Here is a 16,698-nt window from a genome sequence, read left to right on the forward strand (position 1 = left end):
GGACTGGCCGCCTTACCTCCCAGTACCTGACTCGGTGTGGGACATACACTTGGCACTCAGAAATTTTATTTGCTGCATAGCTAATGAATGCGTTTTATGTGTAACTTTAGAAATAAATCAGTGTAATAAGTAAGTCTGTATCTTTGGGTTATGTATTTGTCTAAATCATTTTGATGATTAATTTTTTAACAACCAGAAATTAACTCTAGCACTGTAAATTGTCTTTGAATATTTGTGACCATTTTCTCTTTGTTTTTACAGACCAGTTGGAATGCCAAAAATGGAAAAAGTTTACTTACATAATCCTAGTTCTGAAGAAACTATTACTTTAGTATCAATATCTGCTACAACATCACATTTTCATGCATCATTTTTTCAAAATAGGGTAAGTTTCTCCACTACATTTGATGTTTCTTGAGATTGAAGGTGAAATGTCTAAATCTTTTTTATGTAATTTTATCTTATTGTAACTAAAATCTGATTTGAATGTTTCATATTTATTCTGGACTTCAGTTTGCCCCATTTCCTGAAAACTACCACTTCTCCTCTTCAGCACACATTGTTTTTCTTAACATGAAACAACCTAACAAATCAACTTTGAAACTTAAGCACTCTGAAAAATGTAGCATTCATGTCTTCAGTTGGTTTTCTTTTCCTTCCTAATAATAGGTAAATCCTCAGCGCTGTGTTGGTTCTCTTTTTCTGAGTAATAAGACACCAGAAACACCCTCTTGTTAGCTTGTGGTTCTGTAAGTCACCTTTCGGTGGGTTCTTTGCTCCAGGTTTAGTGAGGTTTTAATTAAGATGTCAGCTGGGCTGAGTCCTTGACTTGAGACTCGGGAAATCCACTTCTGGATTCATTTACGTTGTCAGCAGAAGTCGGTTCCTTGTGCTTGTAGGACTGAGGTTTCATTACTGGCTGTTGGCCAGAGACCTTTCCCAGTTCCCTGAGGCACCCACTCTCCTCGTCCCCATCTTCAAACCAGCACTTGTGTGTCACATCTTGCTCATGCTTCAGAAATCTTTGCCTTCCTCTTCCACCACCAGTGGAGAAAACTCTGCTTTCATTATGTCATTGGGTCAAGATCACCTGGTAGTCTCCTTATTTTATTAACTTAGAGTGAGCTGACTAATAATCTCATTGTATCTGCAGAATCCTTTTTATCAAATAATGCAAATCACAGGTATGATATCTCCTCATTCACAGTCACAAAGTGAGGGCAGGAAATTTGGGGGCCTGTCTAGGATTCTATCTACACATACATCCTCTAAAATTTTACTTAGAATCATTTTTATAAATACTATGCAAACTTGTTTCTATAAAAAAAACTTTGACAAAAAATTGATCTTAATAAATTTTGAATTTGAGAGAATGCATTAAGCTTTAATACATTGACTTCCAAAATAATTACCTAAATAGCAAATATCAGAGGAAAGTAAATTAACGAAGTCTAATTTCATCTTCCCAGGGTTTTCCCTGACTCCTTTGAAGAGATATAACTAAGTAATTAATTTTTAGTGTATAAATTTTCATCAGTTATTTCAATTTTTGCATTGCTTCTTTCTAAAATCCTGTTTCATCACATGTTGTCATTAAGTAGCAACTTCTAGTGTAAAAACAAGGCATATAATCTTTGACATTTTTAAAATTGAAAACTATCTTGTAAACAAGGAATGGATAAGTCAGCATATTTTGATGATAAAGTTTTAATTTGCTTATTTTGCTGAGTTGTTCTTTGTTTACTTTTGTAAATGGACTGATGGTCTCAACAGTTGAATCCCAGTGCTAGGAGAGACGTGTGTGTGTATGCAGCTAGCCTCGTACCCTCTTTCTGCCTATGAAGAGCTGAACCACAGTTGGCTTTGCCGGTCGTCGTCATGCAGCTAGTGACAGGAACCAAGGTGAAGGTCTAGGTATACTGTTGGCTTCCCCAGGGATTTGTGTCATATGAAGCTACGGTGTGGCTCATATACGTTAGTCTGTGTATGGAGACACACTTAGGTACAGATGGAATCATCCAGCTTTCAGGCATTGCCAAAGTGTGGAGACATGTTGGGTTAAAAGGTAAAACAGTGAAGTGACATGAAAACAGTTTAAAAGTAGTTTACAACTACACTACAAATTTTATTTTTATCTTGTTAACTTAATTTGCTAATTCAAGCAATGTTTTGTTGTTTCTAAGCATCAGGCTTCATCCTTGTTAAAGGCCAGGGTTTTTACATTTTTAATGTTCCTGTCACAATACACAACAGAGCAAATAGATAGCAGCGTTACAGATAGAGTCTTACGGGGCCGTGTGGACAGTGCAGACCAAGTGGACTGAGAGGGGCTGGCAGAGCGCGTGGCCCGTCCAGAGGGACCAGCCCTCACTCCACTGTAGCCAGTGGTGGCCACATGGGCTTGTAAGCTCATGCACAGTCATGATTTTCCAGGAAGAGTCAGAAATAGGGACTTGCATATGAAAATCTCCCGATATTTACAAATGATAAATGAAGTCAGTTTTGAAAGACAGTGTAGACCAAAGAAAACAAGTTAAAGGTCACCAATTTGATGTTTCTGGACTGGCTCTCCTAGGGACTTGTTTCAACACGTGAATCTTACGCAAACAGAATAGTCTCCCTGAAAATTCTTCAAAAGATAAACTCAATGTGTATGTAGTCAAAGAACAAGTTAAAAGCCAGTCTGTGTTTTCCACTGTCAGGATATGGAATTAAACAATAAAATGATGTACACCTATCAGAATTTACGTTTAGGTACTCTAGATTTAGCGTGAATGGAGATAGCCAAAATCTGTGCTGTAAGTTGTTATTTTCTTATTCTTCTTGATTTTCATCTTTATTCCCTACAGTAAGATACTGACTTCAGAAGCTCAAGAAGTGGAAAGGTGGAACTAACTCTTGAGAAGAGGGAACCTTATTTCTCTTCCACTTAATTTTATGCCTATCATCGGAGCCGTTGGGGAAAAATAAAAAGAGTTTCTCATGTCCAAGAGAGCAGGCCCTTTCTCTATATTTATCCTAAGTCTAGTTGTCTTGTCATCTTTAGAATTCCTGGTCAGATCATATTTCTTTGAGAATAAAACATTTTCTGTAACTCACTTAAGTTTTTGATTGTTAACCAGTATCATACATGCATTAACTAACCAGTAGGAAACACAAAAAAGAGTAGTCATTATTTAAAAGGCCAAGTGTTACATAACCTTTTTTTTTTTAACCACATATAAATAATGCATCTTACCTGGAAGTCAAGAACAAGGGTAATAAAAGGAATGTGGTTGTGTGACAATATATTTTTCTATATATAACTCCTAATAATTATTTGTGGTTATAATTATGTTGATTAACTATAATTGTCTAATTAAAATTACATAATATTAAAACTGCAGTTTAGACCTATTCATCTTCATGGCTAGACTGCATATTGGCCATAAAATACATAATATATGGCTTGTTACAAAGAATATAGATATTTTTAATACTCTGTAATAGTCAAATTTTGATTAAGATAAGAATTGTAGAAATGGATCCCTTATTAGTAAGCAAACAAAAAGTATTTTTCCTTGGTCGTATAGAACCTTTTGTTTGATTACCTTTTTGGGTTAATTGAAGATTAACTAGGATAACTTTGCTTCAACCCATGGCTAAAATGAAGTTTTTACTCATTTATTTTAGTACGCGTAATATAATAATCTCTTTTCATGGGTTGAAGGTCATTAATGGCTATTAATGATAATTTTTAATTATATATAAAGACCTGGACATTTTTAATTCTATTTCAGGTTAAATTCTGATATCCATGCATGTTATTGGGAATTGAACAAAATATGGTAGAGCCAGTGATATGCAAATATTATTATACAGATGATAAAAAGAATCAGATTTGTATCTGTTTATATGGAATAATATGTTAATGTGTAAAAAAAGCACATTGTAGAATAGAATATGATGCCATTTTTTATAAAATGTAGAAAATCTTCCCTCAAACAGCATTCATCCCCTTAAACAACATCTCTCCAATTTCCCCACCACCCAGAGTCTGCTAACCACCATTCTGCTCTCTGCTTTTATAAATTTTGTGTTTTTAGATTCCACATAGAAGTGATTGTTTTTCACCATCTATCTCACTTAGCATAGTATCCTCATGGCCCTCCATATCACAAATGGCAGGATTTTTTTTTGTTATGGCCAAATAATATTCCATTGGATATGAATATACACCACAACTTCTTTATCCATTCGTGTGTTGCCAGACACTTAAGTTGTTCCCATATCTTAACTGTTGTGAATAATGCTGCGGTAAACGTGAAAGTGCATGTATCTCTTCAGTATCCTGTTTTCATTTCCTTTGGCTTTATACCCAAGTGGGATTATTGGATTATATGGCGATTCTATTTTTTTTTGAGGATCTCTAAACTGTTTTCCATGGTGGCTGAAACAATTTACAGTCTTACCAACAGCATGAAAGGACTGCCTTATATCCACATCCTCACCAAGATTTTTCTGTTAATGACAGTTGTGAACTGATATCTCATTGTGGTTTTGATTTGCATTTCCTTGGTAATCAGTGATATTGAACATCATTACATGTGTCTGTCAGCCATTTAGATGTCTTCTTTGGAAAAATGGCAGTTTAGTTCCTCTGCGCATTTTTAAATCAGATTGGTTTTTTGTCACTGAGTTGTGTAAGTTCTTTATATATTGTGGGTATTAACTCTTACCCATTACATGGTTTGCACATACTTTTGTTTATTTATTTTCGGCTGTGCTGGCTCTTTGTTCCTGCACATGGGCTTTCTCTAGTTGCAGCAAGCAGGGGCTGCTCTCTAGTGTGGTACACAGGCCTCTCACTGAGATGCTTCTCTTGTTGCAGAGCACAGGCTCTTGAGTGTTCAGTTCAGTTCAGTCACTCAGTTGTGTCCGACCCCATGGACCGCTGCACGCCAGGCCTCCCTGTCCATCACCAACTCCCGGAGTTTACCCAAACTCATGTCCGTTGAGTCGGTGATGCCATCCAGCCATCTCATCCTGTCGTCCCCTTCTCCTCCTGCCCCCAATCCCTCCCAGAATCAGGGTCTTTTCCAGTGAGTCAGCTCTTCACATGAGGTGGCCAAGTATTGGAGTTTCAGCTTCAGCATCAGTCTTTCCAATGAACACCCAGGACTGAACTCCTTTAGGATGGACTGGTTGGATCTCCTTGCAGTTAAAGGGACTCTCAAAAGTCGTCTTCAACACCACAGTTCAAAAACATCAACTCTTCGGCTCTCAGCTTTCTTTATAGTCCAACTCTCCCATCCATACATGACCGCTGGAAAAACCATAGCCTTGACTAGATGGACCTTTGTTGACAAAGTAATGTCTCTGCTTTTTAATATGCTATCTAGGTTGGTCATAACTTTCCTTCCAAGGAGTAAGCGTCTTGATTTCATGGCTGCAGTCACCATCTGCAGTGATTTTGGAGCCCAAAAAGAAAGTCAGACAATGTTTCCACTGTTTCCCCATCTATTTCCCATGAAGTGATGGGACCGGATGCCATGATTTTAATTTTCTGAATGTTAAGCTTTAAGCCAACTTTTTCACTCTCCTCTTTTATTTTCATCTAGAGACTTTTTAGTTCCTCTTCACTTTCTGCCATAAGGGTGGTATCATCTGCATATCTGAGGTTATTGATATTTCTCCCGGCAATCTTGATTCCAGCTTGTGATTCCTCCAGCCCAGCGTTTCTCACAATGTACTCTGCATATAAGTTAAATAAGCAGGGTGACAATATACAGCCTTGATGTACTCCTTTTCCTATTGGAACCAGTCTGTTGTTCCATGTCCAGTTCTAACTGTTGCTTCCTGACCTGCATACAGATTTCTCAGGAGGCAGGTCAGGTGGTCTGGTATTCCCATCTCTTTCAGAATTTTCCACAGTTTATTGTGATCCACACAGTCAAAGGCTTTGGCATAGTCAATAAAGCAGAAATAGATGTTCTTCTGGAACTCTCTTGCTTTTTTGATGATCCATCAGGTGTTGGCAATTTGATCTCTGGTTCCTCTGCCTTTTCTAAAACCAGCTTGAACATCTGGAAGTTCACAGTTCACATGTTGCTGAAGCCTGGCTTGGAGAATTTTGAGCATTACTTTACTAGCATGTGAGATGAGTGTAATTGTGCGGTAGTTTGAGCATTCTTTGGCATTGCCTTTCTTTGGGATTGGAATGAGAACTAACCTTTTCCAGTCCTGTGGCCACTGCTGAGTTTTCCAAATTTGCTGGCATATTGAGTTCAGCACTTTCACAGCATCATCTTTCAGGATTTGACATAGCTCAACTGGAATTCCATCACCTCCACTAGCTTTGTTCCTAGTGATGCTTTCTAAGGCCCACTCGACTTCACATTCCAGTATGCCTAGCTCTAGGTGAGTGATCACACCATTGTGATTATCTGGGTCATGAAGATCTTTTTTGTGCAGTTCTTCTGTGTATTCTTGCCACCTCTTCTTAATATCTTCTGCTTCTGTTAGGTCCATACCATTTCTGTCCTTTATCGAACCCATCTTTGCATGAAATGTTCCCTTGGTTTCTCTAATTTGTTGGCTAGTTGTAGTTTTTTGGTTGAGTCTTCAGGATGTTCTGTATGTAATATCGTATCATCTGCAAATAACTTTTTCTCTTATTTTACACTTCTGAGGCCTTTTATTCATTGTCTTGCCTTAATTGCTTTAACTTAGGCCTTCCAGTACTGGATGAATAAGACTAAGAGTGGGCACCCTTGTCTTGTTTCTGATCTTAAAGAAAAACTTTCAAATTTTCATCAGTGAGTATGACGTTAGCCCTGGGTGTTTGTATATGGTCTTTATTGTATCAGGGTATGCTTCTTCTGTACTCAGTTGAAGGTTTTTATCATGAAGAGATATATTTTATCAAGTGCTTTTTTGTTGTGTGGCTGGATTTACTTTGCTAATAATTTTTGAGAATTTCTACATCTGTATTCATCAGGGATATTGTTTATAGTTTTCTTGTAATGTCCTTGTCTGGCTTTGGTATCAAGGTAATGCTGACCTCATAAAATGAGTTTGGAAATGTTCCCTTCTCTTAATTTTTGAAGAATTTGTGAAAGACTTGCATCAGTTCTTCTTTAAGTATTTGATAGAATTCACCAGAGAAGCCATCTGGTCCTGGAGTTTTCTGTTTGGGAGGTTTTTGATTACTTATTTGATTTCCTTACTTATTATTGGTCTATTGAGATTTTCTGTTTCTTCCTGATTCAGTCTTGGTAGGTTGTATGTTTCTAGGAATTAATCCACCAGGCTGCTCTCCTCTCTTCCCCCCAACCCAGGAGAGGTCACTGTCTCATGTGGTGTTGCCTTAGCATGGGTTGGGGAGTTGACCCAGGAAAATTCCTCTTACTATCTCCCCTGCAACCAGATTCTTTTCTTTTTTCTTTTTTTTTTTTGAATTCCATGGCATGCTGGAATACCTCCTCGGGAAAGGTAGACTCGGCAAGCTATCTCTTGTCCAGTGGTTTCTTCCCAGGTCCGCACTCTGCAGGTTCTTTCCTAGCTGCAACTAGACGGGATGGGGTGGGTTCATTGGTTCCGCAGCCTGTGCAGAAGTCTGTCCGCCTGTTTCCAGATACACAGGTGGGCAAGATGCCTCCCAGGTCTCCAAGTGTATGGCACCAGATCCCACAAGTCCCACAGAGGCACTTCTGCTGTGGATGGATATCTAATATGTTATTTTAAAGGGAACAAGAGGGAGGAATGTCTTACACCACCAGATTTAAATAGGAGGGTCAGGGAAGGCTTCATTCAGAAGGTGACAGTTGAAGACTGAAGGAGATGCATGCAGGGCAGTGGACTATATGGATGGCGAAGTCTCTGATAGAAAGCGTGACTGGTGTACAGAGAGGACAGTGTGGCTAGCCCAGAGTGAGCAGGGTGAGAGAAGTAAAGGGGCTGTGGTGGGGGACGGACTCTGAAGGGCCTTGTAAGCTGATCCTGAATGGCATGGGACGCTCTCTCAGGTTTTGAGCAGAGGAGTGAATGATAGCTTTATGTTTTATAAGGATCACTGTTTATCAGAAATAGACTCAAGAAAGCAAGGGGAGGGTAAAGGACGCTAGTTATATTGGCTGTTGCAGAATATCAGGGTTGTTATTAGTTTTAGATTATTATTTAATCATTATTATAATAAACTAATATCAGAATATCAAGATTGCTCTAAGCAGAGAGAAAAAATGAAGAAAGCTGTCAGATTTGGGATGTATTTTGAAGACAGCAGCAGAATTTTCTGAGGTGGGATTGATAGGAAGAGAAGCATCAAGAGTGACTCCAGAGATTTTGTCTTGAGCAGCTGGGAGGACAGAGTTGCCATCAGCTGAGATGGGAAAGGCTGAGAGGAGAGCAGGTTTCAAGAGCGTAGCCAGTAGTTCAGTTTTGGGTGGATTAGATTTGGCATTATCTCCTAGACGTCCAGGTGGAGGTGCCAAGTAAGCAATTGGTATTTAAGTTTGGTTTGTGAGGGAAAGGACTAGGCTTAAAACAGAAGTGTAGGCAACATTGTAAATCAACTGTACTTCAATTAAAAAATCAATTAAAAAAAAAAAGTAGCTTAACAGTGACCCCGCCGTAGCCACTGCTCTCAAAGGAAAAGGAGAAGCATTCACTGAAGGACGGAGGACTGTTCAGACGCTTTCATTTGTTGGTTTGCTTTCACATTCTGGTTTGGGTTTTTCCAATTAAAATAAAATCAAGAAATCTGAAAAAAAAAAAAAGAAAAAAGAAGTGTCGGAGTCGCTGGTAAATATGTGAAGCCCAGACCTAGGTGAGATTACCAGGGGAGCAGGTGGTCAGGGACTGATGTGGTACAAAGGTGAAAAACGTCACTGCAAATAATTTAAAACCAAAGTTAGCACGTGTTGGGCTACCTTCATTACCTTTTCCTACTGTTTTCTTTTTTTGTAGTCAAATTAAATTTATTTTTAAGTTTGCAGCAAAGGGAACAAAAAGATAAATTGCAGCAAATCTGATGAATTTTTACAGGAAGATTACGTTCCTGAACCTGAGTTTATTGTTCTGTTTCATCACTGTTTTGTTACATCCTTAAGTGTCTTTTGGAAGTAGATTTTCCCTGTTATTTAGAAAATGAAAAAAAAAAGGAAATAATTGTTCTGTGTGTTTCTTGAGGCATCTTTTTTTTTCTTTAGTTGAAGGGTAATTGGTTTACAATATTGTGTTGGTTTCTGCCATATATCATCCTGAGTCAGCCACAGATATACATATGTCCCCTCTCTCTTGAACCTCCCTCCCACCTTCCACCCCATGCCACCCCTCTGGGCTGTCTCAGGGCAGCAGGTTTGAGCGCCCTGCATCATACAGGAAATCCTCACTGGCTGGCTGTTTTACAGACAGTAGTATATCTGTTTCACTGCTACTCTCAATTCCTCCCTCCCTCTTCTTCCTCCCTTGTGTCCAGTTTTCAAGTCTTTAAGTGATAAAGAGTTGATTGGATATTGGGAACTATCAGAGAACCTATACGCTTGTATCCAGGCTCCTTTTCCCCCTAGGGTAAAATGACATCGTGAAGTAAAAACTTCACCTTCCTTTTTACTCTTGGTCATTCTATCTGGGGTTTGATCAGTTTTGCAGAACTTTTTGACGCATCAGCTTTCGGTTTTCCTGATTTTTCCATTTTCTATTCCATTATTTTCAGCTCTTGTCTGTTCTGGTCTTCTTTTGCTTATTTTGGGTTTAATTTATTCTTTTTCTAGTTTTTCAAGGTGGAAACATAGATTATTAATTTGAGACATTTCTTTTCAAGATAAGCGTGTAATGCTATAATTTTCCCTCCAAGTATTTCCTTTAGCTCAGCTCACAAATTTTGATATGCTGTGTTTTCTTTTCCAGTTGACTTTGAATGTTTTAAAATTTCCTTTGTGACTACTACTTTAACCGGTGGGTTATTTAGAAGTGTATTGTTTCATTTCAAACTGCTTAGGGGTTTACCATATATCTTCCTATTACTGATTTTTGGCTCAAGTGTGACCTCCATCTAGCATCTACAAACTCCAAAGTTTCTATGTACCATATTGTGTAGCCCACACTCAATGTTTAGCAATGCATAAAAATTTTAGCTGAATTCATTTTACTGTCTTGAATGCTAACCTCACCTTCTTCCCATTATCTGCCTTACTCATGTTCCCATCTCTTCTTGAAGGTGTTTGTCTTTCCTTAAATTGGGGGCTGGTTGATACACAAGAAAGCTTACCATTTTTCAGATGATTTTTGTTTTTTATAATACAGGAAAGATGCTCTTCCCAGCTTTCTACATCCAAAGCTGAAAACAGAAGTCTCAGTGCCATAGATTTTAAGCTATAATTTGGGGAGCATTTAGAGTTCTAGCCACAGAGGCAGAATGAGAGAAGTTAAGGACTTTGCATATTAAAATGCATTCTAAGGCTTCACTGCAGACAGAACTTCATTCACAGTCTCAGAGACTTCAGTGAAGCAGCCCCATTGTTCTGCTGTAATAAAATTTTAATTTGCAAACCACAGTGACATTCTCAGTTTGCTCAAGGTCAGAGGAGGGGTCTCCTCCCCTCTCCTTTCTTTTATAATGTAAGTTGCTGGCACTTTTTGTGCCTTGTGTGAATGGGTGACAGAGGTCGAAGGGTTGAGGCTGGGCTTGTTTACTTATTAGACTAGTTCAAGTGGCTGCTTAGTAGTAGAGTAGAACATCTTATAAAAAGCTCAGCTTCAGCTCATCTCCTCCTTGATCGTCTGATGTTGAAAGAGCCTGTAATTAGGCACTTCATTCCAGCCTGGTGGTTACTGAATGAACAGAATCCAAGGGAACCATCTGTTGTACAGGGTTTTAGAATTGTGATTGACAAAGATATGTGAAAGCCGATATGAAGACATCTTTTTTTTTCCATTGCAAAATAGTTTGGCTAATTTAAAACGTAAACCTTTGGGAGGAAAAAGCTAGTTTATGGAAATGATTCTAAGATGTTTTAGAGAATTTTAGCTGTCTACTTGTAGTCACTATGACCTGATACTTTTTTTTTTTTAACTAATTTAACTTCTTTTCTTTTTCAGAAAATTCTTCCAGGAGGAAATACATCATTTGATGTAGTTTTTCTTGCAAGAGTAGTGGGAAATGTAGAAAATACTTTATTTATTAATACATCTAATCATGGGGTATTCACTTACCAGGTAAGAATCAGAATGAAATCTTTATTATTTATAAAATACAGTTTCCATCTTCATTCTATCATATGACAACATATTGGGAACTCTTTTCAAAAACTCATGATCAGGGAAAATGTAAGAGTTTAGAGTTAGAGCAGTTTTATACTTTACAACTGCATTTGTGAATATCCCTATTCAAATCAGACTGAACAAATGATCTTTAAAAGCTACAGCTAAAATGTTAATGTAAGATTGGTTGGCAGAAGAACAGTTAAAAATATTTTCACAGTGCCTCTAGATTTTTTAAGATTTTTACTTTTTGCACACTTATGAAGTGATAATAGTTTCAGGATTAAAAGATGGGTGCCTGTTTTTCTTTGCTAATTATATTGTTTAAATTTTTCATCTTCCCTGATGGCTCAATTGGTAAAGAAACTGCCTGCAATGCAGGAGACCCAGGTTCAATCCCTGGGTCAGGAAGATCCCCTGGAGAAAGGAGTGGCAACCCACTCTAGTATTCTTGCCTGGGAAATCTCATGGGCAGAGGAGCCTGTCGGGCTACAGTCCCTGGAGTCTCAAAGAGTTGGAGACAACTGAGCAACTAACACTTTATATGTACAATCATTGTTTGGATTATTAAAGAAAGTGTTTTTTGAATCAGAATTTTTTATATAGCAAGATTACAAAGAAATCATTTATTTGGCACTGTTCTACACACCTTACGTGCGCTTCTGCCTCCATTGCAGATACTGTCCTCGTTTTTTTAGAGGAGGAAGGTGAAGTTTAGAAAGGGTAAACAGTTACGCTTATGCTGCTGGTAAGTGTTGAGCAGGGATTCAGCTCCGTGTCTATAGCTACAGAGACCGTCCTGTTAACCACTGAGCTGTCCTGCCCGTGGAACTCAAAACTTCCTCAGCTCGTATCTTACTTGACAGTTTCTATGCTTGCTTTTGGACGTTTCTTCTCAGCTACCCAGAATGCTTCATGTATTTTGTAAATTATCTGTGTATTTTGGAAATCACTGTCAGAGTAAACATTCATATTAGTCAGACATCATATCTTATGCTTATTTATGGTGAGTAAGTCTTTAGTAGTCATTTGGTAGGCATTCAGTAAACTTGGGAAGCCAGTACGGATGAGTGACTTTGACGTGCTGTGCAGAGCACTTGGCATATACTTGTTGAGTAAATGAAAAGACCTCCATGAGACTGGAAAGTCCTGTGCCCTCCAGAGGCACCCCCAACTGACCATGGGCAACCTGAGGTTGTGGTCAGGTTGTTCTCAAGGCGCGCCCCACTGCCCTCCATCTTCACCTCCCCACACCTAGTCTCTCACCACGTCTTGTTCTTAAACGTCTCTCTCCTCCTCAGCGCCGCTGCTGTCTCCCAGGCCGTCTGTCCCTGCCTTTCCCTGGGTGACACAGAGCCTCCTGGCTATCTTCCCTCTCCTCCACAGCCCCTGCCACAGTCCATTGTTCATGCTGTAGCCAGGATGATCTTCACTGAACATAAACCACATCCAGTCAGCCCCTCATGTAAATCTTTATGCTTTGATACTGCTCTTAGAGCAAAATGCATGCGTCTGACCAAAGCCAGCAAGGCTCTAAGGATCTGACTCCCACATTAGCTCTCCCATCTCATCCCATTTGACTGTGGTTCTCATCTTTTTTTTGTGTCTTCCAACAAGTCAGGCCTTTTCCTGCCTCCAGCCCTTTGCCTTTATCCTTCCCCTTGCTGAAGAGTCAGCGTTGCTTCTTGTCTTTCAGGTGACATCAGCTCATGTCACCTCCCCTGGCCACCCTCTCTTAAAGAATTTTCCCATCCTCACTCCAGCTAGCTGCTTTATATCACATTATCCATTTTTTTAAAAAACTTTTTTATTGTTACCTGCCCCTCATACTAGAATTTAAGTTTCACAAGGACAGGCATATTATGCATCTTGTTCACTGTTGAATTATTCACAACTGTGTATGCTTCTGCCTAGCACATCATAGGCACTTAATAAATGTTTGTCATTTGAGTGACTGGCTCGCCCTGTTTGGTCAACCCACATTCCCATGTAGGAATGACCTGGGACTGGGCTTGGTCATTAAGAGATTGTCTGGGCCCTAGAGCCATCTTCAGGTGATTGAAACAGGGAAATCTTATGACTCTGTTTTTCTTCTTTTGTCTCTCCCATGACTTCATGAAGGACTGCTAGCATTTTAATTTCTAATATATTATGAAATCATTCCAAATGTATATGTATGTTATTTAGAGATATGTATATAAATATGAATATATATATTCTTGAGATATATGTGTATCTCAAATCAACTGATAGTCAAACAAGTACAGAAACTACATGTGTGTTCCTTTTTAAAAGAATTAAGATTTTGCCATAAGTAAACTCACCAGTTTTCCGTAAATCAGTCAGTTGTAACTATAAAAATGTTATCTAAAACTATAAAAGCTACTCAGATTGCTTTTTTTTTTTTCTACTTGGAAACAGGTATTTGGTGTTGGAGTTCCAAATCCATACCGATTGAGGCCATTCCTTGGGGCCAGAGTCCCTGTGAATAGCAGTTTCTCACCTATAATAAACATACACAATCCTCACAGTGAGCCTTTACAGGTGAGTTTATGGCAGTGATTTTTTAACATGTTTCACTTCAGTGGAAATTAATGCTTAGCGTGAAATCTCAGTCTTTTACAGTTTTTAGACTACCAAAAACGGGTTTTTTAAATATATGCCAGTATGTAGTACTGAAGCAAGATATTCCTTTAATGCTGCTTGTAGTCTGAACCTGAGGTTATATCAGTCTGGTTATTGAATTTTTGGAACCATTTTTAAAGTGACTGGTTTCTCTGGTGTTAGTATTAAGTGGCTCTACGTTTAATTTAAGGAGAGTTTTCATCTATATGAGGCCCCTACTTTTCTTGCTTGAGCTCCTGTGGCCCAGTTTAAAATTTTAAATTCACTATTTGTATTTATTTCTAGTAATACTAAATTTTTGGTGATGACAGTCTGGAAATTAAAATCCAAGGAAAGGATAATATAGAACCATTGATTAAAAGCCAACTCATTTTTTAATTTTGAGAAATCCAATTCCTTATCTTACCCAGTCTTTTAGTAATCATTATTTCCACCTTTGAAACCCCTCCTCACTCATCCCTTGTCTCCAACATGGTAGAAGTGGCTGGTGTCGCTCCTTCAGGTATTTCCTCAGATCCCCACCCAGGTCCCCAGTGACTTCCAGCCGTGGACGTTTGTTGCCGTTGTCGCTTCTGGCTGTGTTGTCTGTGTGGAGGGATATGTGGATACTTTCCAGAATAATGTTCACTCCCAGGGCCCATGGAGTTCTTCAGGACCAACGCTGAAGAACTGAGCAGTAGCTTGAAAATGGCAGGTGGAGGATAAACACTGTGTGTTGTGTGAGCCGCTGAGCTTTGACTACGAAAGTGGGTTTTGTCAACCTAGCACTCCCTGGTAGAAAGGCTCATAAACGGTGAAGAGGAAAACGAGGAAGAATACAATGAGATATTCAGATCTGGGTTTGTGAAATGCCTGGGAATTGTATGCTGAGGTAGCAAGAAAGCGTTTGCTGCAAACTCAGCTGCCACTGGGTGAGGATAGCCGTTGATAAAAACAGTCCCCCTAAATCCTGGTTACATATAGCTGAGTATCTTCATCATGAAAGAGGAAAGTGCCTTGTCTCCTGCTTTTACAAATGAGAGAGAGCTTCTCTCCATCATCAGTCTTCATTTACATCCTTTTGCTGCTTTGGGGAATGGTGTGCTTTCCCTGTTTCAGCTAACTTTTATCACAAAACTATACAGGAACCTTGTAAATTCTTGCTGCTTTCTTTTCTTGACTGTTTTTGAGTCCAAGAAATAAGAATCGTCCTCTCGTTCTCTCAGGCCCTGCTGTGTGAGCTGCCACACACAGCTGCAGCAGCAGTGTTACAGAGCGTCAGGGATGCACCCCCTCCATGGTTGCCCCACGGCGGACTGAGGGTCTTGCTTTCTGCTGGGAGAGATGGAGGTTACAAACTCAGCAGATGCTGGCCAGCCTAGTTGTAATACTTAAGTAGCCTTACAGTCTGTGTCTTTGCTCCTCAACCTTTTGAGTCATCAGACTCCCATCGAGAACAACTATCTCTGAATTCAATATTGAATTTTTTTTCTTTGGCTTGTCTAGTTGTTTTCCAGTCATGTGTCATTTCAGTTCAGGATTTATCACAGTGCACTTTTTTTTCCCCCCATTTATTTTGCACTTTTCATCAACACACGGGAGAGCAAATGGAAAGCTGAGGTTGCTCTCTCAGAACCAGTAGGTTGAGATCTCCCTGGCAGTTCAGTGGTTGAGACTCAGCTTCCAATGCAGGAGCACTGGTTCGATCCCTGGTCTGGGAACTAAGATCCCACATGCCGCAGGGTCCTGTCAAAAAAAAAAAAGAACAAATAGATTGTCTCTGGAAGGCAGTTTTTTTTTGTTTGTTTGTTTTTGAGAGAAAAAATCCAAGTCCCTTCCTGATGGACACTGTTTACTTGAGGTGTAATTGCCATATAACATTGTGTTAATTTCAGGTGTACAACATAGTGATTCAGTATCTGTATATATCACAGAATGATCACCACAGTAAGTCTCATTAGCAACATCACCACACATAATTACAAAAATTTTTTTCTTATGCTGAGAAATTTTAAGATCTGCTCTTTTAGTAACTTTCAAATGTGTGGTTATAGTGTTGTTATTAACTACAGTCACTGTCCTGTCTGTCACATTCCCATGGCTTAATTGCTTCTATAACTGGAAGGTTGTGTGGCAGACACTCTTAACCTGATAGTCCTATGTGTCATGAACTTGTCCTCAAATTTAAGAAAGTGTTGTAAAGCAAGAAATTACACCTCATTTGTTCTTTATATAACACTAACACATGAGTATGTTCTCACTAAAAACTGTTAACAGTTCTAACGTGTGAGGCAGAAGTCCCCTTGAACTTGCTGCCTTCCAGTCCAGTACTGTCCAGCAGAACTTTCTGGTGCTGTGGGAGAGTTCTGTGTCTGCTCTGTCCAGTACACCAGCCACACGGGCTGGTGAGCACGTGAACTTGTGGCTAGGGTGGCTGAGGGCCTGAACCTTCAGTTTTACTTTATATCAATTGATTTAAATGTAAGTAACCACATGTAACTGTTGTGTTAGCACAGCTCCTGCCCGAAGCCCTTCCTCACTGATAGCCTCCGTGTAATCTCGGAGTGTCTCCTCAGGCCTTTCTCTGTGTTCTTGTGTACAGGTACGGGGGCACGCTGAAGTTAGCGTTCCTCGTGGGATTTTTTTTTTTTTACATAAATTATCATTTGTATGTATCACTGGCATCCTTTTTCCCCTAAACTTTATTAAATTAGAAATAACTAGCAGTGGACTGAAAATCAGGAGCCTATTGTTCTAGTTTTAATGTTATCTTCCCTTTGATTTTAATATTTAGCCTTTATCTGTCCCCATTTCCATATTCCCTTCCCTCTTGTCAGGACTCAACCTTTTAAA

General features: G+C 39.2%; 1 protein-coding gene across 2 annotated transcripts in view; it reads left to right on the top strand.

Annotated features, from left to right (window-relative positions):
- Positions 1-16,698, top strand: part of TMEM131 (transmembrane protein 131) — a 164,696-nt gene that overhangs the window by 87,571 nt on the left and 60,427 nt on the right. For both annotated transcript variants that reach the window (XM_043918669.1, XM_043918670.1), the window contains exons 5-7: positions 262-385; positions 11,080-11,196; positions 13,663-13,785. In XM_043918669.1, the coding sequence (XP_043774604.1) occupies positions 262-385; positions 11,080-11,196; positions 13,663-13,785 (364 nt within the window). The remainder of the gene's footprint in view (positions 1-261; positions 386-11,079; positions 11,197-13,662; positions 13,786-16,698) is intronic.

Source organism: Cervus elaphus, chromosome 11 (assembly GCF_910594005.1).
Source record: "Cervus elaphus chromosome 11, mCerEla1.1, whole genome shotgun sequence".
Taxonomy (NCBI): Eukaryota; Metazoa; Chordata; class Mammalia; order Artiodactyla; family Cervidae; genus Cervus; species Cervus elaphus.